The 17,155-nt window shown below is 45.3% G+C and overlaps 3 protein-coding genes across 3 annotated transcripts; 2 read left to right on the top strand and 1 right to left on the bottom strand.

Annotated features, from left to right (window-relative positions):
- Positions 1-3,281: 3,281 nt before the first annotated feature.
- Positions 3,282-4,913, top strand: AOL_s00078g363 (uncharacterized protein; the record flags this gene model as incomplete). The annotated part of the gene is made up of 2 exons (XM_011123626.1): positions 3,282-3,315; positions 3,472-4,913. 2 exons carry the CDS (start codon positions 3,282-3,284, stop codon positions 4,911-4,913), a joined length of 1,476 nt encoding a protein of 491 aa, XP_011121928.1.
- Positions 4,914-8,695: 3,782 nt separating this feature from the next.
- Positions 8,696-12,076, top strand: AOL_s00078g362 (uncharacterized protein; the record flags this gene model as incomplete). The annotated part of the gene is made up of 9 exons (XM_011123625.1): positions 8,696-8,812; positions 8,955-9,051; positions 9,123-9,204; positions 9,289-9,338; positions 9,407-9,736; positions 9,799-10,635; positions 10,720-10,884; positions 10,951-11,120; positions 11,180-12,076. 9 exons carry the CDS (start codon positions 8,696-8,698, stop codon positions 12,074-12,076), a joined length of 2,745 nt encoding a protein of 914 aa, XP_011121927.1.
- Positions 12,077-13,095: 1,019 nt separating this feature from the next.
- AOL_s00078g361 (uncharacterized protein) lies at positions 13,096-14,471 on the bottom strand (the record flags this gene model as incomplete). The annotated part of the gene is made up of 2 exons (XM_011123624.1): positions 13,096-13,590; positions 13,857-14,471. 2 exons carry the CDS (start codon positions 14,469-14,471, stop codon positions 13,096-13,098), a joined length of 1,110 nt encoding a protein of 369 aa, XP_011121926.1.
- Between the last annotated feature and the right edge of the window lie 2,684 nt (positions 14,472-17,155).

Raw genomic sequence — 17,155 nt, 5'->3', positions numbered from 1 at the left:
CCGAAAATAGACCAGGGTGTGCTGGTGATAGGTCTGTCAATTACGCTGATGTGCGCACATTTGAGTCCAAAGAAAGGAAGAGGAAGGGTGACTTCAGGTGATCCCAAACGAGAAGGGAACCCGAAGCCGAAGGCCTCTCGAGAAGTTGGGGATGGCAAAGTTGCTGCTGAGATCCATGGGGAGTCGGTCCGTGCTTCACAGTAGGATTTTTGATGAATTTTTGATGAGAGCCTGAACAATAAATGTTTTTTTTTTTTAGAAAAAAAAACCGTGAGGGTAGAGTTCATATAGAAGAATAGGTGGTTGACACGCGTTCAGATTCCGAAGAAAGGGAAAGGGAGAAGAGAAGTGCTGGCTCTAGCAGGAACAGACCAAAGACTGCAGCATCCGGTGCATCGAACAGCACAGGATTTCCCTTTTTCCATTTGCTTCTTTGGAACCGGTTTGATCCATTCTGTGTAATGTGAGCCCCTCATCCGTTCATTCCCTCTGCAAGTGCCAGCAAGGCCAAGCGTTCCCCTGTTGTGACTGGCCGTTATGGATGATGTCGACATAGAACCCTGCCTTATTGGTGGAGACGCTATGCATGCCTGTGCAAAGAGCCGACGGCTTCCCTCCTGGGGAATTTGGTGGATTTGATGATTTTGTGTTGCGTAAGGCGGGGTGATAAGATGATTGAGAAGATTGAAGGGATGTCGAGTCGTATTGATAGATGACAGCAGAACTGGAACAAGATAAACTCATGTTCATGCCATAAGCATACTACTCAGACTTGCTCTGTATCAAAATAGCAGTGATTCGTTGCCATCTGTCTTTTTTTTTTTTTGTCAGCGTCTTTGGGAGCTGAACCTACTGCGCCTGGTCTCGGGGCTAGAGGCTGGGGGTTGAGATTTCGATTTCGAAGAAAGTAGGACATGCAATCTGAGCAAAAGGACATCGTGATCCTCAAATACCTCTTACCTATCGTCCATACGGCTGTAAAGGAAGAGACTCGAAGTTATAGGAATCCGTTGGCCGGCTTGGAATTAGGTGCACAGAAGCACCGATATAATTATAATTTCCTGAATCGCAAATTCGGTGCGGCCTTGGTTTCAGAAAGTGCAGGTGCCAGTCGCTTTGGCTCTGACTGCAGAAAATATAGTATAAGATACTTTAAGTATTTGTATTCAGCATTCCCCATCCATTATGAGCGAATAGCTATGTGTAGTGATGTCTGCCTCTTTGGCGCTAGGCATGACGAGGATCGAAGCTTGCATAGTCAGATGTAAGTACTTATGTATCAGAGGTGACACCGACGTCCGAACGAACATTCGAATAACTTCACAAACAAATGCAAAGCCTGGTTAGGTGCCCAAGCAGACTTAAGTAAGTCAGCAAGTGATACCTTTCGGAAGTCATAAGTATTTACTTACCTCCGGCCTACTTGGTTGGCCTACCAAACGTTACTGAACTGATGAGCACTGTAGGAACCGCTGGTTGTCGGGTGATAACCTGCCGTCGTATTCGGACTGATGCACGGGAACTGCACCGAGCACTTAATGGTCATAACTGGAATTTGACATATGACTCTGTAGATTAAGTCGAATCTGGGATTGAAGTTGAAGTTAATCATTAAGTGAGGTGAAAGTCATGGCCAAAAACTATATGATACATGTATGCATTGATAGGATCTTAGAAATGCTGAGATGCATATGAGGTGAGGCTATGAGATGAGGTGAGGTGAGGTTGGTTCATGCACAATGGAGAATGGAGGAGGCTTTGAAACGATATTGAATTCACATCACTTGAACGCTCCATCTACCAGGCCTAGTTACCTATAGGCCGACATCCACGTCCGCCTGACGAGACAGCCCCCCTGCATGGGGAAGAAAGAATTCGATCAGTTGACGACTTTTATATTAACCAACCTGCTGTATTGCATCACACCGATGTGCTTGAAGATCTCAAAGAGACGGGACGGTCCGGCCACGACCGATGACCCTCATGCATTTTAAAACCTAGCCATGTCCTTGCATGATCTCAGTTATCTAGGTATGCAAGAACTAGACCTCAAGTTCTAGGTTGATGCCCCGAAATTGATTACTTCTGCTGACGGTTCGCTGTCTTGTCCAGAGGATGCCGTGATCACATTCATTCATCCGTCCATCCATTTGTTCGTTCGTCAATGTTCGTCCATCTGTCTTTGCACAGCTAAAAAGAGTCAGAGGCAGACGCAAGGCACTTAGCTATCATTGAAGGAGCTGCCTTGTCCCAATCCTGAAACTCAGGCATCCGAGTGCCATTGTTACCGTCACTCGAACTCTGGAACTACGTCTCTCTCTTCCTCTCATTGTTGGTTGTTACCGTCGAGATCTAACTGAGCCTTGTGTATCCGGCATTGGACCCTAGATTTGACAGGTTACCCGATGAGTACCTTCTATAATCTTGTCTCAAATATAGCATCCCTGGGTTCGATCCTATTTTGCCCTTTCGATGGAGAAATATGACCTTTCGTCCGATCAGAGGATTGGCAATATAAAAGGCTGTATCAGGCAAGGCCGGGTTCCGAGCTAAGCTAGCTGCTCATTCGCTGGTGGCTTTCATACACTCAATCCACCTTCGATTTCCATGCCCTTCCATTCGCATGTGTGGCTAAACCTCACTCAAATCTAATTTGGAGGACGTCACATTGTTAGAATACGAGATATTGAAAGGAGATATACCGCCAGTGCCAAAGAAAATATCTTGCCAATAGTGAAAGGGATTGCTTTATTCACTTCGTTTTTATCTGTTAACCTTCCAGGTATCTACCATTCTTCCGCCTCCCCTTCTTTTGCCTTTATTTTATTCTATTTTATTCTATTTTTTCGAATTTTTTATTTTATTTTTTTTCTCTCGCACAGAAAAAGAAAGTGTGCTGTGTCAACGAACAGCCGATTCGAACTGACACACACACTACTTATTATTATTAAGACAGCCAACAACCTCCACCACAAACGTCCACACTCCACTTTCACCCCCCATCGTCATCTTACAGCATATCATCACACCTCTAGGTCCCTCAATTTATCACCACGGCCCCCGATATTAACTTCCATAGCAGATGTTCTTATTCTCGCATCACAGAATTGCCTTGTTATAGCATACTGTCTTTGTATTCGAAATCAATATTCCTTCCTCGGCCCTCATCTAGTGGACTAGATTCGGTTATATCATTCTCGGAAATTTTGAACAGCTTCTGTTTGGCCAAATCACCCACCTTTCTGTGCACCGTAGCAAATACTCTTGCACCACGTTGAAGCATGGCAGCAGCAGGAACAGCAGCAGCGGCAGCGGGTATGGTCTTTGCCCCTCCTCCCTCCGTCCTATATATGAATATCCATCCATCCATCCATCCATCCATTTATCTGCTACTACCCCATGCCCCCGGCTACGTACACTTCATGTGATACCCGTTACATGCATAATCATGTGGTTTGGAATATGCTCAAGGTGTTTTGTCCATCCACTCTCCAGATACAGGTCTATTCAGTCCGGTACATGGGCGGCCCATCCGACCTCTCCCAAAGAGAACCCTCCGAGACCGTCTATCACCCGAGTCCTCAAAGGCCATTTTAAGTCCTCCTGCGCCCCCGAATCCCACGCCTCTCTTCTATCTACCGTACACATATCCACCACCGCCGGGTGGATCTACCGGTTCGCCGTCCGGTCATGGTAGCCATGAGCAGAATGATTCGTCGGACGAAGATGATGTCTCAAATGCATCCGTTGGTCGTTTTAGCAGCAGCGGTCAGCTAGATGATGCGCACGACCAGGGAATAGGTGGTCCCAATGATGGAGGCTATGATTGGTCCGAAAACACCAATAACAAGAAGAAACGCAAGATTCCTACACCCGCTCATCCTGGCGGGGCAAGTTCAAATGGGTTTACTACCACCGGTCATAACTACGCCACTCAGTACTCCCAGGTATCTACCGGGACCTCAGTTCACTCGACTCCCCGACGATATAGATCTGCTGGGACTCAGAGGTCTCCTCTATCAACACTATCGAGTGGTGGCAATGGTGGGATGAGGAGAGTTAAAAGATTTCCCGGAACGCCTTCTGTAGCCTCTGGAGCATATTCGGAGAGTGGAAGCAAGTCTCCTGGCGCGGGTGGCACAGATGATGCTCCAAACACCCCAGACAAAGAAAACCGATTTGAAAGACCTGGGATCAATGCTCCAACATCCCCATTCACATTCAAATGTGATTCGCCGGTTTCCGCGAACTTAGCCTACTCCCACCCGCCACCGAATGTCGGTGCGAACTATCAGAGATCAATGTCGACGGTTGGGACTCAGACATCACCGAACATGTCTGGAAATAACTCTTACCCACAGCAACAGAAGAAGAAAAGCGCAGCGAGGGCAGCCGCAAGGAGGGAATATCTCCAACAGCAGCGCCTGAAGCAACGGCATGCAAATGGAAACAAGGGCGAAATTTGGATATGCGAATTTTGCGAATACGAGGCTATCTTCGGTCAGCCACCCGAAGCTTTGATGCGGCAATACGATATCAGAGATCGCCGGGAGCGAAGAGAGCGAAAAGAAGCCGAGAACAGACGACGACGGGCTGAAGAGAGGTTGCAGAGAAAGGGCAGAAAGACGAGCACTAAAAATACCAAGAAGCAGCATGCGCATACCAATGTCCACAGCTCAGCTCACAATGCCCCGCCCCCACCCCCACCACCAAGCCAGACCGATTCGCAAGGCACCCAATCTGACCATACCCCAATTCCATCGGCTACTACTACACCAGCATTGAAACCCCATCATCCTGGAAAAAATCACCATCACCATCATCATCACCACGTCCATGGTGATGGCTGCCAGCATGATCATCGTGAGTACGGTAATGGAACGGCGTATCGGAATGGTCACGGCGGATCATGACTCCTGGGAGTATTAGAGTACTTCTCCACATTCATGGCTGTTTTGCACGTATGCTTTTTGCTTCTCGTTTTTCTCAAATTGTTTTACTACCTGCGATTTGGTGCGGAGACTTTGCATGGCGTATTGGATTCTGCGTAAAACGCACTATCTGTCTTTTTTTTTTTTTTAACTCCCCGGTTGCTTCTGGCGTTCTCGGTGTATCTCCTTTCCCTTTGAAATGTCACAACGCCCCTCCACTATCCAGTATGATTTCGCGCTACAGAGCCATCAAGTTCCTTGGCCTTATTTACTGACAATTCTCATTTCACTCTGAGCCACCGTGCTATTTCTTCTCTTCTCCCCCTCTCTTCCTAACCTTCCCCCCTTTTTCCAGTTCACGGATTCCCGGCGATTGCGCCTGCATTGTCGCTAAAAGCGTGTATTTGAATATATTTCCCCTCCCCCGTTCGAACCCCAGAGACTGTACATATTGTATCCCCCCCTCCCGTTATACCCAATTCCCTTCATAAAGCCTAGTTTTGCCCATCTATAACCAACCCAAAACCACCTTCTCCCGTACTTACAGACATACCCTTTTGGGATCCGACGCGATATTAACACCATCAATACACTGCTTTTGAATCTTTTATTTCCACCTCCTCTAACTCCCCCCCAATTTAGGTTTTGTGGGCCCTGAGAAAGATGGGGAAAGGTTTTTTTTTATGCTTCTAGGACAGTGTAGAATTGCCTTTGAAACGAACGTGCAATCGCTATATAAGACCGCCTTTAACTAGTCTCAAGGTCGAAACAGATGGTAATTGCAAGATGAGCTGTGGAATTAAATGAATCAACAAATTAAATGAACGAATGATCCTTTTTAAAGTATCATAGTATTTTTTTTGAAATCAACATATATATATAAGCCCATATACCTAAGTATATAGTGGGGTGTCAGCTAGAAAACAATAAACCCCGCTTTATATCCCAGAGCTGGCTCCGATACCGATAATCGATAGCAATAGCGTGCTAAATTTTTTGAGTTGATGCAGCGGGTTTAGCCAGAAAAAAAAAAAAAGACATCCGTACTATGATCAATTAAAATGGTCAAGTGGGTTCTAGAAGGGCCCGTTTTCATGCAAGTCCAAGTTGCTCCACTTTCTTGACTTTGACGTCTTATGCATATATGTAAGTATGTATGATGTTGGTGGTTGGATTTTTTCCTTCCAAGAAAAAGAATGGGCCATTGTCAGGAGCGCATACAGTGCATTGCATGAAAGAACGACGTCGACGTTGGCACAGACCCGGCAGGGGGGGTAAGCTAGTTTATACGTTTAACGTGTACTTAAGATGGGATTTATTTAACCCGATTTGCCCCGATGGAAGCTGTTGCGGTTTCAGTTTTTGATTTTGATTTTGATTTTGATTTTGCTTTTCTTCTCTTTTTCCTTTCTCTTGCGATATACTATTGTACCTTTTTTTTTAAAGAACTTCTCATTCCCGTTGGATCCTTTTGTGACGGTTTTGGAGACAGTTCTTGTTCTCAACGGTTGTCCGTACCCTAGTACCAGTACTAGCTAACTCTGATCTGATCTGATCTGGCCGCTAATGGAAAGCATTAGTTTGAGCGCTTGAGCTTGTCGCCCCCACTTTTTTTTTTCTAGATCAGACCATCTTCTACCCTCTAGCTGTTGCGCGGTCCGGAACGAAAGTGTGGTATAGATAAGTTTGTGACCGACGTCGATTCGATATTTGGGAGAGACAAGAGAAGACAAGTGCAGGTCGTTTCATCTACCCGTCGTTTAATTCGTTTCCCTGCGGCTTTCCAACTTCGAGGGAAAAGGCTCCCACGGTAAAAGCAACCGACGGCATTTCGCAACAGTGCGGTGCAGGCAATTTTGAGGCATTGGGAATCCTGGTTCCTGTTTATCCCACTTGGCGACATACATAGGTATTCGGCTGGGGCGTCCCGTATAGCGATATCACATCTCGATCCATTTAAAGGTAGAATATCGAATTTGCCTTATTCGATAATTCTCCTTCGTTATAGTTTACCCTTCGGAAGGCTGCATATCATTTGCTACTTGCTAGATTTTGTCGGCTGGATCCACGTCGACAGACCAGCAGGCAGGCAGGGACTGGCCATCCAATCGATACTTTATACCATATTCATCAATCAGTCAGTCATCAGCCTGGCCAACCACCTATCACCCTTCCTAGATTTCGAGTTAGTTAGTCAGTTAGTTAATTAGTAGTTAAGTATTTTGAGCCAAGTACTTGCTTACTTGTTGGTTCCATCTGTTATCATAGATATTGATTGATTGATATCCGGATTGTTGCACTGTAGAGGCGGTGCATTGCGTGGTGGTGGTTGTTAACGTTTGAGAGCTAAACGAGTCGGGCTGGCTGGCCATCGCAAAACCTTCCCTTCCCACCGCACCCAATCTAACTAACCTTTTCGTCATCGCCCTGTCACATCACCATCACAGGTCCTCAACCTTCAACTTCAGCTTCATCACCAACTTAAGCTTCATCGCCTACGATATCTCTAATCCCCCCATCGCCACCGTCCTTTTCTCGCATTCCCTCCGGCATTTCGCATTCCATTTCTAAAAATACACACTGCTCCTTTCCCTTATCGCGACAACCCTTTTCTGCGATTACAACAAGCAAGCATCCCGCCATTCCTCCCTGCAGATTTACGCGACGGGGTGGAAATCCGACCCAGAAACTTTGTCCATTCCCAATCACGACCTCTCCCACCCCCCCTCACCTCCCAATCTCGCTACTGAATCCGCCATCATCCTTATCCCTACACCCCTGGGTCTGTCGCGCGACCATTCGAGAGGAATTCCCGGTTTACGTTTGGGGCTGACCTCTCCCATCGTCGCCTTCTTCGCCACCACCGCTGCACTATCTAAACCTAGATATTTACATATCCTCCCGCGCCATAAGCATAAGCTCCTACTTACCGTTACCGCCCCGCACGTGCTATACCAGCCTTGAGGGCGTGCAAACACAAGGGAAAAAAAGTGTGTGTCATTGTGTAACAAAGGCATCCTTCCGTCTTTCTCTCTCTCTCCGTCTCTCTATCTCCTCCCGTCCTTTCCACCCCTCTCTGTCTTGTCTCCCTTCCACCCTCCCTCTCACACACACCTTACCTGTTCAATCCCTTTTGTTACTCTCTTCGCTTTAAACCAGCGATATTAAACTCTCCGTCGTCCGGAGGGGCATAACAACAAAAAAAAACAGCCAGGTCCCGGCAGTGAGGTACAACGACAGCCACGTCTTTTTTCCCCCGATAACTAGCGACCTGCTTGCCACACCCAATCGATCTTGACAACAGTTATCTGCCGGTGTAACTCCTAGATTAACCGTCGAATCGCGCCACAAATAACAACTATCATATCATCGATACATCGCGAGCGGGGTAGAGAAGGCGGCTCTTTAGGCCTGAAAGGTGTTTTTTAAAGCCACAGATAAGGGAACAGATAGAGCGAACAGAACCAGGGCCGACGAGATACTGGATTCGTGCATATAATTCAGAGTATTCATATAACGTCCTTCAGTGGGACCCTCACAGCCTTACCGCCCCTTTAAAGCGATAACAAAACGACGGCATCCTTCCTAATTCATCCCTTTGCTTTATTTCACGACGGTATTTTGCATTAACGGCCGCTATCTTATCCACCTTCCAAAAAAGCGAATCTTATCCCTTATCATTCGACAAACCCCCAACGACTTCTTATCTTATTTTCTTGGATCTATTCTGATAATAGCATTATCAGTACTTTCACGGCTCGATTATGGCACTGGTTGTGCCGAACCCACCGACACAACCGCGACGAGTCAAGGTTTACGAGCTACGAAATAATGATTGGTTCGATAGGGGCACTGGGTATTGCACAGGGCAGGTGTTGAATGTAGGTGGCGACCTTTTTTCTTCTTCAAATTTTCAAATTTTCAAATCTTTTTTTTTAAAGGATTAATTGAGAGATGGCACCGTATCAATGGCTACACAAAAATAAGATAGTATGGCTAATGGGAGGGTTCTTGTACTAATAGGATGAGCCGCATATTCAAGTCAAGTCGGAGGAGGAAGAAGATCGGTTGCTCTTGGAGACGAGAATAGTCAAGGATGATGGATATCAGAAGCAACAAGGTTGGATACTAAGACTTTTGTATGAAATAAGACACAGAATTTGGCTGACATGAGTATCTGATGAGCTTCAGAGACTCTGATAGTATGGACGGAGCCCAATGGAACGGATATGGCCTTGAGCTTTCAGGAACCTGAAGGTTGTGCTGCGATATGGTTAGTTCATTGGAGAGTTCGAGGGATCCTATAAGGACCTAATGATCGAGCGGTGGGCTAAAGTTTTTTTTTTGTCTTTTACAGGGATTTCGTCAGCCATGTTCAGAATAGGATAATGTCGCTATCTAGCGCTGGTACGTTGATATCCCTACACGAATTTGAGGCGAGAGTATCTGAAAACTAACATCATGAGGGGCTGTAGATGACATACTCTCTGACGACAATGAAGCTCTACTGTATTCGGTTAAGCTCCCCAAGCCAGAACTCAGTATCCTCGCCAATATCGAAAACATGATGCATACTCTGACGATAAATGCGGCTGGGAGAGACTCGCTGGCGAAATTCATTATCAATGATGACTACATACCGAAACTCGTGCCGCTGCTGGATACGGCGGAGGATATGGAGATGTTGCCGGAGTTGTTCTCGTTGTGTCGGATCATGAAAATAATAATATTACTGAATGATTCCACAATAATAGAGTACATTGTTACAGATGAGGTTGTTATGGGAGTTGTTGGTATCTTAGAATGTGAGCCAATGTGATGAATGGTTTGGAAGGAAGCCTGTTTGGGTACTAACTTCGAATTGTAGATGATCCCGACTTCCCGACACACAAAGCCAATCACCGGAAGTATCTTTCTGACGACACTAGATTTAAGGAAGTGGTGACGATTGATAATCCAGACATTAAAAAGAAAATCCATCAAACATATCGGCTCCAATACCTCAAAGACGTTGTTCTAGCCAGAATACTCGACGACCCAACCTTCTCTGTTCTAAACTCTTTAATTTTCTTCAATCAAGTCGACATCGTCCAGCACCTCCAAACCAATGGCGTTTTCCTAAAAGCTCTATTCGAGTTATTCTCCTCGGATCCACTCCCACCTGAAGATAAGCAACGACGAAAACATGGTGTCCAGTTTCTACAGCAATGCTCGGCTATAGCGAAGAACTTGCAGGGACCTAGTAGATCACAGTTATACGCCAACTTCATCCAACATGGCCTTTTCAACGTCATTGACTATGCGCTTCAAAACGACGACCCTGCTACACGGATCGCCGGTACAGAGATTTTGGTCTGCATGATCGACAATGATCCGCTTATGATGAGGAACTTTATCTTCAAGCAGATACAAGAGAAAACGAAACCATTGACTGATACGTTGATTGAACTGCTGTTATCAGAACAAGATATGGGTGTTAAATCTCAAGTCGCAGATGCAATCAAGGTGTTACTGGACCCTAATCAGGTGCAACCGCTGGAGGGCATCGCGAAAATGAGTGAGATGATGAATGTGGTTGGAAATGCGACAAGGCGGCCGCCTGGTGCGGAGGAAGGACCGGCAGAAGTGTTCTTTACGAGCTTCTACGATAAAAGTGCGAAAAAGTTATTTAAACCTCTATCAGATTTGGAGGGGAGGACGATAGGTATGGTGCTTTTCTTTATGGGACCAGCAATGCCGTTATTATTCTCCAACCTGGGCTAACTATTTACTCTCGGGTTGGTTTTAGAGTCGTTATCGCCTCACGAATCAGCATTGTATACCCATTTGCTCGAGCTTTTGTGTTTCTTCGTTCGGCATCATTTGTTCCGAAATAAGTATTTCATACTCAGTGAGAACATTGCCCCGAGAGTTGCGCAGTTACTTACTGCTAGCGAGAAGTTTGTACAACTTGGTAGGATTTCCGATCCGTTTGCAGCGTTTTTGTAGGAATCTCGGGACTAATAGTTGTTACAACTAGCTGCGCTAAAATTCTTTAGAGCATGTGTGCAACTCAATGATGAGTTTTATAACCGTCAACTGATTAAGAACAAGTTGCTGGAGCCGATATTAAACATTGTGATCGAGACTATGCCGAAAGATAACCTCTTAAATTCAGCGTGTCTAGAGTTCTTTGAGTTTATTAAGCGGGTATGTTTTCTTTGTTTTTGAAACCCTAAATTTAGGGAACGTTGCTGATCATACCTTAGGAGGGGATAAAACTCCTTATAAACCATCTCGTTGAGCAATACCGCGAGAAACTCGCAGAGATCACATATGTTGACACCTTCTCCTCGCTTATTATCAAGTATGACCAAATACACGATACCACTGCCCCTTTCTCTGCGGACGAAGAGGCTGGTTCTCGTAGCACAGTCAATGGTGGGAAGCGATGGGAAGGGCTCAAGGATCTAGATGCCGCCGAGGAGGAGTACTTCAACGGCTCTGATGATGAGGACGAAGTTGAATATTCGACAGTTGAGAACAGTGGCAAGAGGATTAAGACCGGCGGCAAGACGCCTGCCTCTGCAGCCGGGTCAAGTCCGGCTGGAGGCAAGAGTTTGGTAGACTATCCGGATGATGACGAAGATGTGGTCATGGATACTACGGCGGATGTGAATGGAGAGGCTTCGAAAGATATTAGTTCGGCTGGCGACGAGGCTGGCGGAATTGAGAATTTGAATATTGCAAGTCGGGCGAACAGCGTTGATGTGAACGGGGAGGATGCTGCTGCTAGCTCTGCTGCCACTTCCGCTGGGAATGTGACACCTACACCGTCTTCAGGGACTGATGATCATGTCATGACTGGTTCATTGCCACCTACGCCGGATAGGTTAAGCGAAAAACGGAGGAGAGAGGAAGAAGCGGAGGATGATGGGATGGAAAGGTTGCTGAGGAGCACGAAAAAGAGGAGTCCAAGTATGAGCAAGAAAGGGAGTGTAGTGGTACCTGGTGTTACTCCTGCGGCTGGGGCTGCTGGCAAGAAGATCTCAATCAATTTTGCAAGTAAAGGTGAGAACGGCAAGAAGAAGGAGAAGGAGAGGGAGAAAGAAAAGGAGAAGGAGAAGGAGAAAACAGAAAAAGAGACAGAGAATGGGGAAGAGTAAATGGCCAACGTGTATGGTCCATTTCACTGGGGCTGCCTTTTCTCTCTGGTATCCTTCGGTTTTGTCCCTTTGGGATTCTTTCCCCTGCTCTTAGGTTCTGGATTGGTATATTTTGGACTGGAATGAGTAATATACATACACACGACGCAAACGTTCCCTCCTCTTTTCCTCCTTCTCAGCATCATACTCATCATCCTCATCATCTACACCCCCCCTCCCTTCGCTTCAATACCCCAGCTCCTGTGCAACTCCATTCTATATCAAATCTTTAGACTCGAAGAGATCCGCCTGGTCTCTCTCACCCGGTATTTTTTGTGTTTATTTTCTTTACCTCTTATAGTATTTTCGCTGTTATATTGGCACCAAACGGCCGCTGAAAGACGGGCATTGCGATCATGGCGTTTGTTTATGTCTCTTTTTTTCCATTCTTCTTAGCCATATTTTCACTTTTATAGCCTTCTTATATATTCTTCTTTTCATTGGGCCAACATTTTTTTTTTTTTCCCACTCTTTTCTGGGGGAGCACCAGTACCTTTCCCTCCCTTTTTCCCCTTTCTATTCTTCGACGGAAGCTTTCTCCGCTTGTGGTTTGGTGATCGATACGAAGGAGATGTTGTGAGGCTGAAGATGCCTATCACTTTATAGTGGAGGAGAAGGCGAGCGGTCTTTGTTACCTTTTTTTTTTGTATGTGAATACAAAGATGAATATATACTTCGGTGTTCACAGGACCATATGAAGTTAATTTAAAGATTTCATGAGTGAACGTACTGTCAATATTAATATGACAAGATATTGTGAGATGGGTGGAATAGGCACGACTAGCGGCCGAAAATTTATTCACAAGGTATCTCTTCATCTTAACCTAATTGCTATATACAGGGTCCGCGATGGTAGGACCGTAAAATATTCAAGAGTAGCATATCTCATACTCCGATATTGATCAATAAATAGGTTTCAAAAAAAAAAAAAGAGCAAGCCATCCCCATCATCTCAGATTATATCGGGGGATATATTTCGATCACAACACTCTCGTGGGGATCTTATTAATGCCTCTCTTCCTATCCTCAGCCGGAACACCATATCTATGCCCGACGGCGGCAGCATTAGCAGGCTTAAGTCTAAACCTAAACCTTTCAGTCTCCACAACCTTTCCAGCTCCCAACCTCTTCTCTCTCCTTTCCCTTTTCGCCTTTGTCTCCTCGGCCTCTCTTTGTTCACGTTCCATCTCGACTTTGACCATCGTCTGAACATCCACACCGTCTAGTTTCATCTTCTCGACTTCGATGAGTTCGCTATGTGGCATTCTAACATCTGCTGGTAGGAGTCCTAATGCCTCAGCGGCATCTTTACGGTTGAACGGCATGGATTCTGGAACTGAGAGGAAGAGTTGGTTGTTTGTTTGTGAATGGATGCGTAGGTCGGTTATGGATTCGTGCTGGGGGAATGTGCTGTATTGTGATACTGGCATCATTGCGTGAACACGGGTTTGCATCTCGGTGCAGAGAGGGCGTTTCTTTTAGTTTGAGAAAGGGGAGGGGTTAGTATTATTTTGCGAGATCAAGGGAAAGGAAGAGTGTGAATGGGAGGTTTGAAGAAGAAGCGAGTCAGACTGTTGGGACCCATAGTTTATAACCATGTGTTTTGGTGTCTTATAGACTAATCGAATTTTTTATATGGAATCATCATATTCGCTTTTGTGGTATACTCTGGCGTAGGGGAAAGAGAGAAGGGAAAGAAAATGGGTGTGTGTACGAATGTATGAATGAATATATATCTTACCTCTTCAATCCACCTTTTCTCAATCTCCTTCAACCTAATAACCGCAGCAACCCTCTCAAGTTCACAATTCACTTCCGCCGAAATCCTCCTAACCGATCTATCGGCCTTCATCCTCAAATAGATCTGTTCTCTAAACTCCGTCGAAATCACAGGGTGGACTTTGAACGATGCATTAGTCGGAAACGGTGAATGACGAGCCTTATCCGTCACCTGAGTCCAATCTACTGCGTCCCTCTTTGCCTGTTTTCTGGATACCCCAGGGTCTCGCTTCCGACATACATCACTCCCCTTCGCAACAGGAAATCGGGTTGGAAGCGGGGCTGGTTCGTAAGACAGGTAGACCGGGACGTTGTCCTGGGGACTTGGAACGTTGAGACGACCACCAACTTTTTTCATCCAATCGACGAAGCCATTACGGGTTCCTTCTGTTTTTTCAAAACGAACTCGACGATAGGCAGGCTTAGAGGTAGAGAAGTTGCGAGAAGAAGAGGTAGGAGTTTGAGTGTAGATATGGTAGGAGGGGAGGAGGAAAGGGAGAAGAGGGGAGGATGAGAAGGATTGTGGGATCACATTGCTTGTGGAGGGAAGGCTTGAAGGCCGTAGCCGCGGCGGCATTGTCTTTTATGTGATATAAGAAAGAAAAGAAAAGGGCCGCCCTTTTATTGACGGCGGTCGACGTCGAGAAGTTGAGGTTGATGTCGTCGACGGTGGGTTGGGAGAGGTTTCTGGGAAGGTTTGGCTTTTGAAGGAATGAAAATTTGAAGTTCTGGGCGGACGAGGGGAAGAGCCAATCAGAAGCGAATGTGTTGGACATGTCGTCTGGGGTCCTGGCACACAACACAGTCCCCACTCCAACACCTAAGATCCTGAGTCGTCTACCTCGGTCCTTAGTTACTGACTTAACATGCACTTGGTTACACTAGAATATAAACGAGCACAGTGACATCACAGAGTATTTGGTCCTCGCCTAGAATATCTCATGAACGGAATATTATGGTTAAATGCCGTTCAGCCGTGTTCACGAATGTCCATATCCACATCGACTTAAGTACTTTGTTATACATGACAGCATAGCCACTCAAGTCCCCTCCTCGTATATCGTTCATGAATTGATCATCCACGAGTTCGAACCCATTTTCTCGGTACGAGATGCCATGCCTGGTCTGATCATGACATCTGTTAAACCAGGTCAAAGACAATCTACCGTCTAAATAAACAATCGAGCAATCTATCCCGGCCGTAGGCCATGCGATGCGGGTTAAACAATCATGCATAACCTTTTTTTTTTGCTATCTTTTTTGACTAAATCGAATTTGGGGGGGTAAGTTAACCTTAATGGTTCTTTTTGCATTTGCGGCTGCTACAGCTACGACATGTTCGAACGTTTATGGTTTTGGTTAATTCTAGGCACACCTCTTTTCTTTCATTCATTCTTAAACTTCTCTGACGGCGGTGGGATATGCGGGATTCCGTGTATTTCGGAGGGTTTTATGTCTCGCTGTTGTAAAAAAAAAAAAAAAAAAAAAAAAAGACGTCGACGGTGGGGGTAGGTGAGTTTTCCCATCGACCCTATTCTTTATCTAGATATATTAAAAATAAATTATACACGAAACATCTGCCACAGGGGAAACCCTGGTAGATATGAATCTAGATAATAGGAAATTAAATAAAAAACTTGTCGATATGCGATCGCTTGTTTATTTTTGTTCGTCTTCTTTGATTTTACATAACTCTAAACCTCGCCTGACTCGTGGGTGGTAGTTTCAACAGCATTTTGCGACTTCTGCGGAGAAAAGTGTCTCAATCTGGGACGAAAGGCGAAATCTTTCAACTCTGGTAAATTATATCTAGGCTATCGTATCATGCGCGCGCCCCCAGACCCAGCTTCAGAATAGGTAGGACCTCGTGGGACTCCACGGCTGAAGATCTAGACCGATCAATCACCATGCATCTTAGAGATCTCGTAAAATATTCCGAATGCGCGCGCGCGCGACAGATTTTGTTTTTCACCATGCATCTCGAAAAAAAAAAAACTAGAAGATTTCGGAAGAAAAAAGAAGCAGAAGACATTATAACACCTTCATGACGCTAGAATTTCTATGCCAAAGAAACATGTAGGTTTGAGAATATGTTCAGGCAAGGATGAATCGAACAACTAACATGTTTGAGAAACAAACTACTTCGAACTGGGCCACGGGGGCGCGCCTTCAGATCGAAAACTTCATCTATAATATCTTAATAGTATGGAATTAATGGGCACAGCCGCAAAATTTCTCTGAACCGAAAAGTTCAAAACTCCCATTGAACTTTTGCATAGCTCGGATGTTAAGTTTTAGGAAGAATAGTACTAGTATGAATGTCGATTTATCGTGCATCCTAAATGTTCTTCCTACACATGGGTAGGTATTTAACTTGTGTGATAAGGTGACATTGCAGTAGTTACCTAACTCGTGGGCACGAAAAATTGTGCATCTAAACTAAAAGTTTGAGGCTGCAGGTGCATCTCGGGTGCAGAGAGGCGGACGCCACTGCGTCCCGATAAATCTTAATACCTACGCTTCTTTTTTTTTTTTCATTACCCCATCAATTATGTCACTTCGAATTTATGCTTAAAAAAGTTTTCCGAAAATACATCATGACATTGGATTAAAACAAGAGCTTTGTTTATCCATCGTATCGACTTGTAAACTTCGGGGTGAGGGAGGGGGAGCGCCCTAAGAAAAGCTGTAGCAGGTTCTGCCAGGGTTTGCAATTGGGGATTTCAGTTCTGTCGGATCCTCATATCATATGAGATGTCGCGAGGCATAAATGGCTTCTGGATGCGAAAGGCAACAACATCCCTTTCATTTATTGGCACTAGCGGCCAAGATCCGCTCTTGATGATAATAAGGCAAAGGTAACCAGAAATACATCTTGCACACGGGCCAATTGTTTTCCAACTTTTGGCTTGGGAAAAACGAAAAACAGGAGCGCTGCAGCTGGAGTGTTTAACAGAAAAATGAAATAAAATAAATCAGACGATTAAGAAACGTTAATACCACCTCGGTGAAACTTTTTAAACATTTCTTAGTGTATTTTATAAGCAAAGCAGTACCGTTTGGCTCTGGCCAGTTGGTAGGGTTGTCGACAGACCTATATTAAAAGAATCGGTCCACCTCCAATACCACCCAGAAGTTCCTTCTGGGCGTTCTTTTTAACTACTTCCTCTTTTTCTTCTACGTCGGTCATTAATACCCTAGTCTTTCCCTACTTTCCGAGTTCCGAGTCCGAAAGCACCCTTCGATGGAATATCTCACACT

The sequence above is a fragment of the Orbilia oligospora genome, assembly GCF_000225545.1.
Source record: "Orbilia oligospora ATCC 24927 unplaced genomic scaffold scaffold00078, whole genome shotgun sequence".
NCBI lineage: Eukaryota > Fungi > Ascomycota > Orbiliomycetes > Orbiliales > Orbiliaceae > Orbilia > Orbilia oligospora.
Note: the sequence above shows the minus strand (reverse complement) of the source record. Positions and strands in the feature narration are given on the sequence as shown.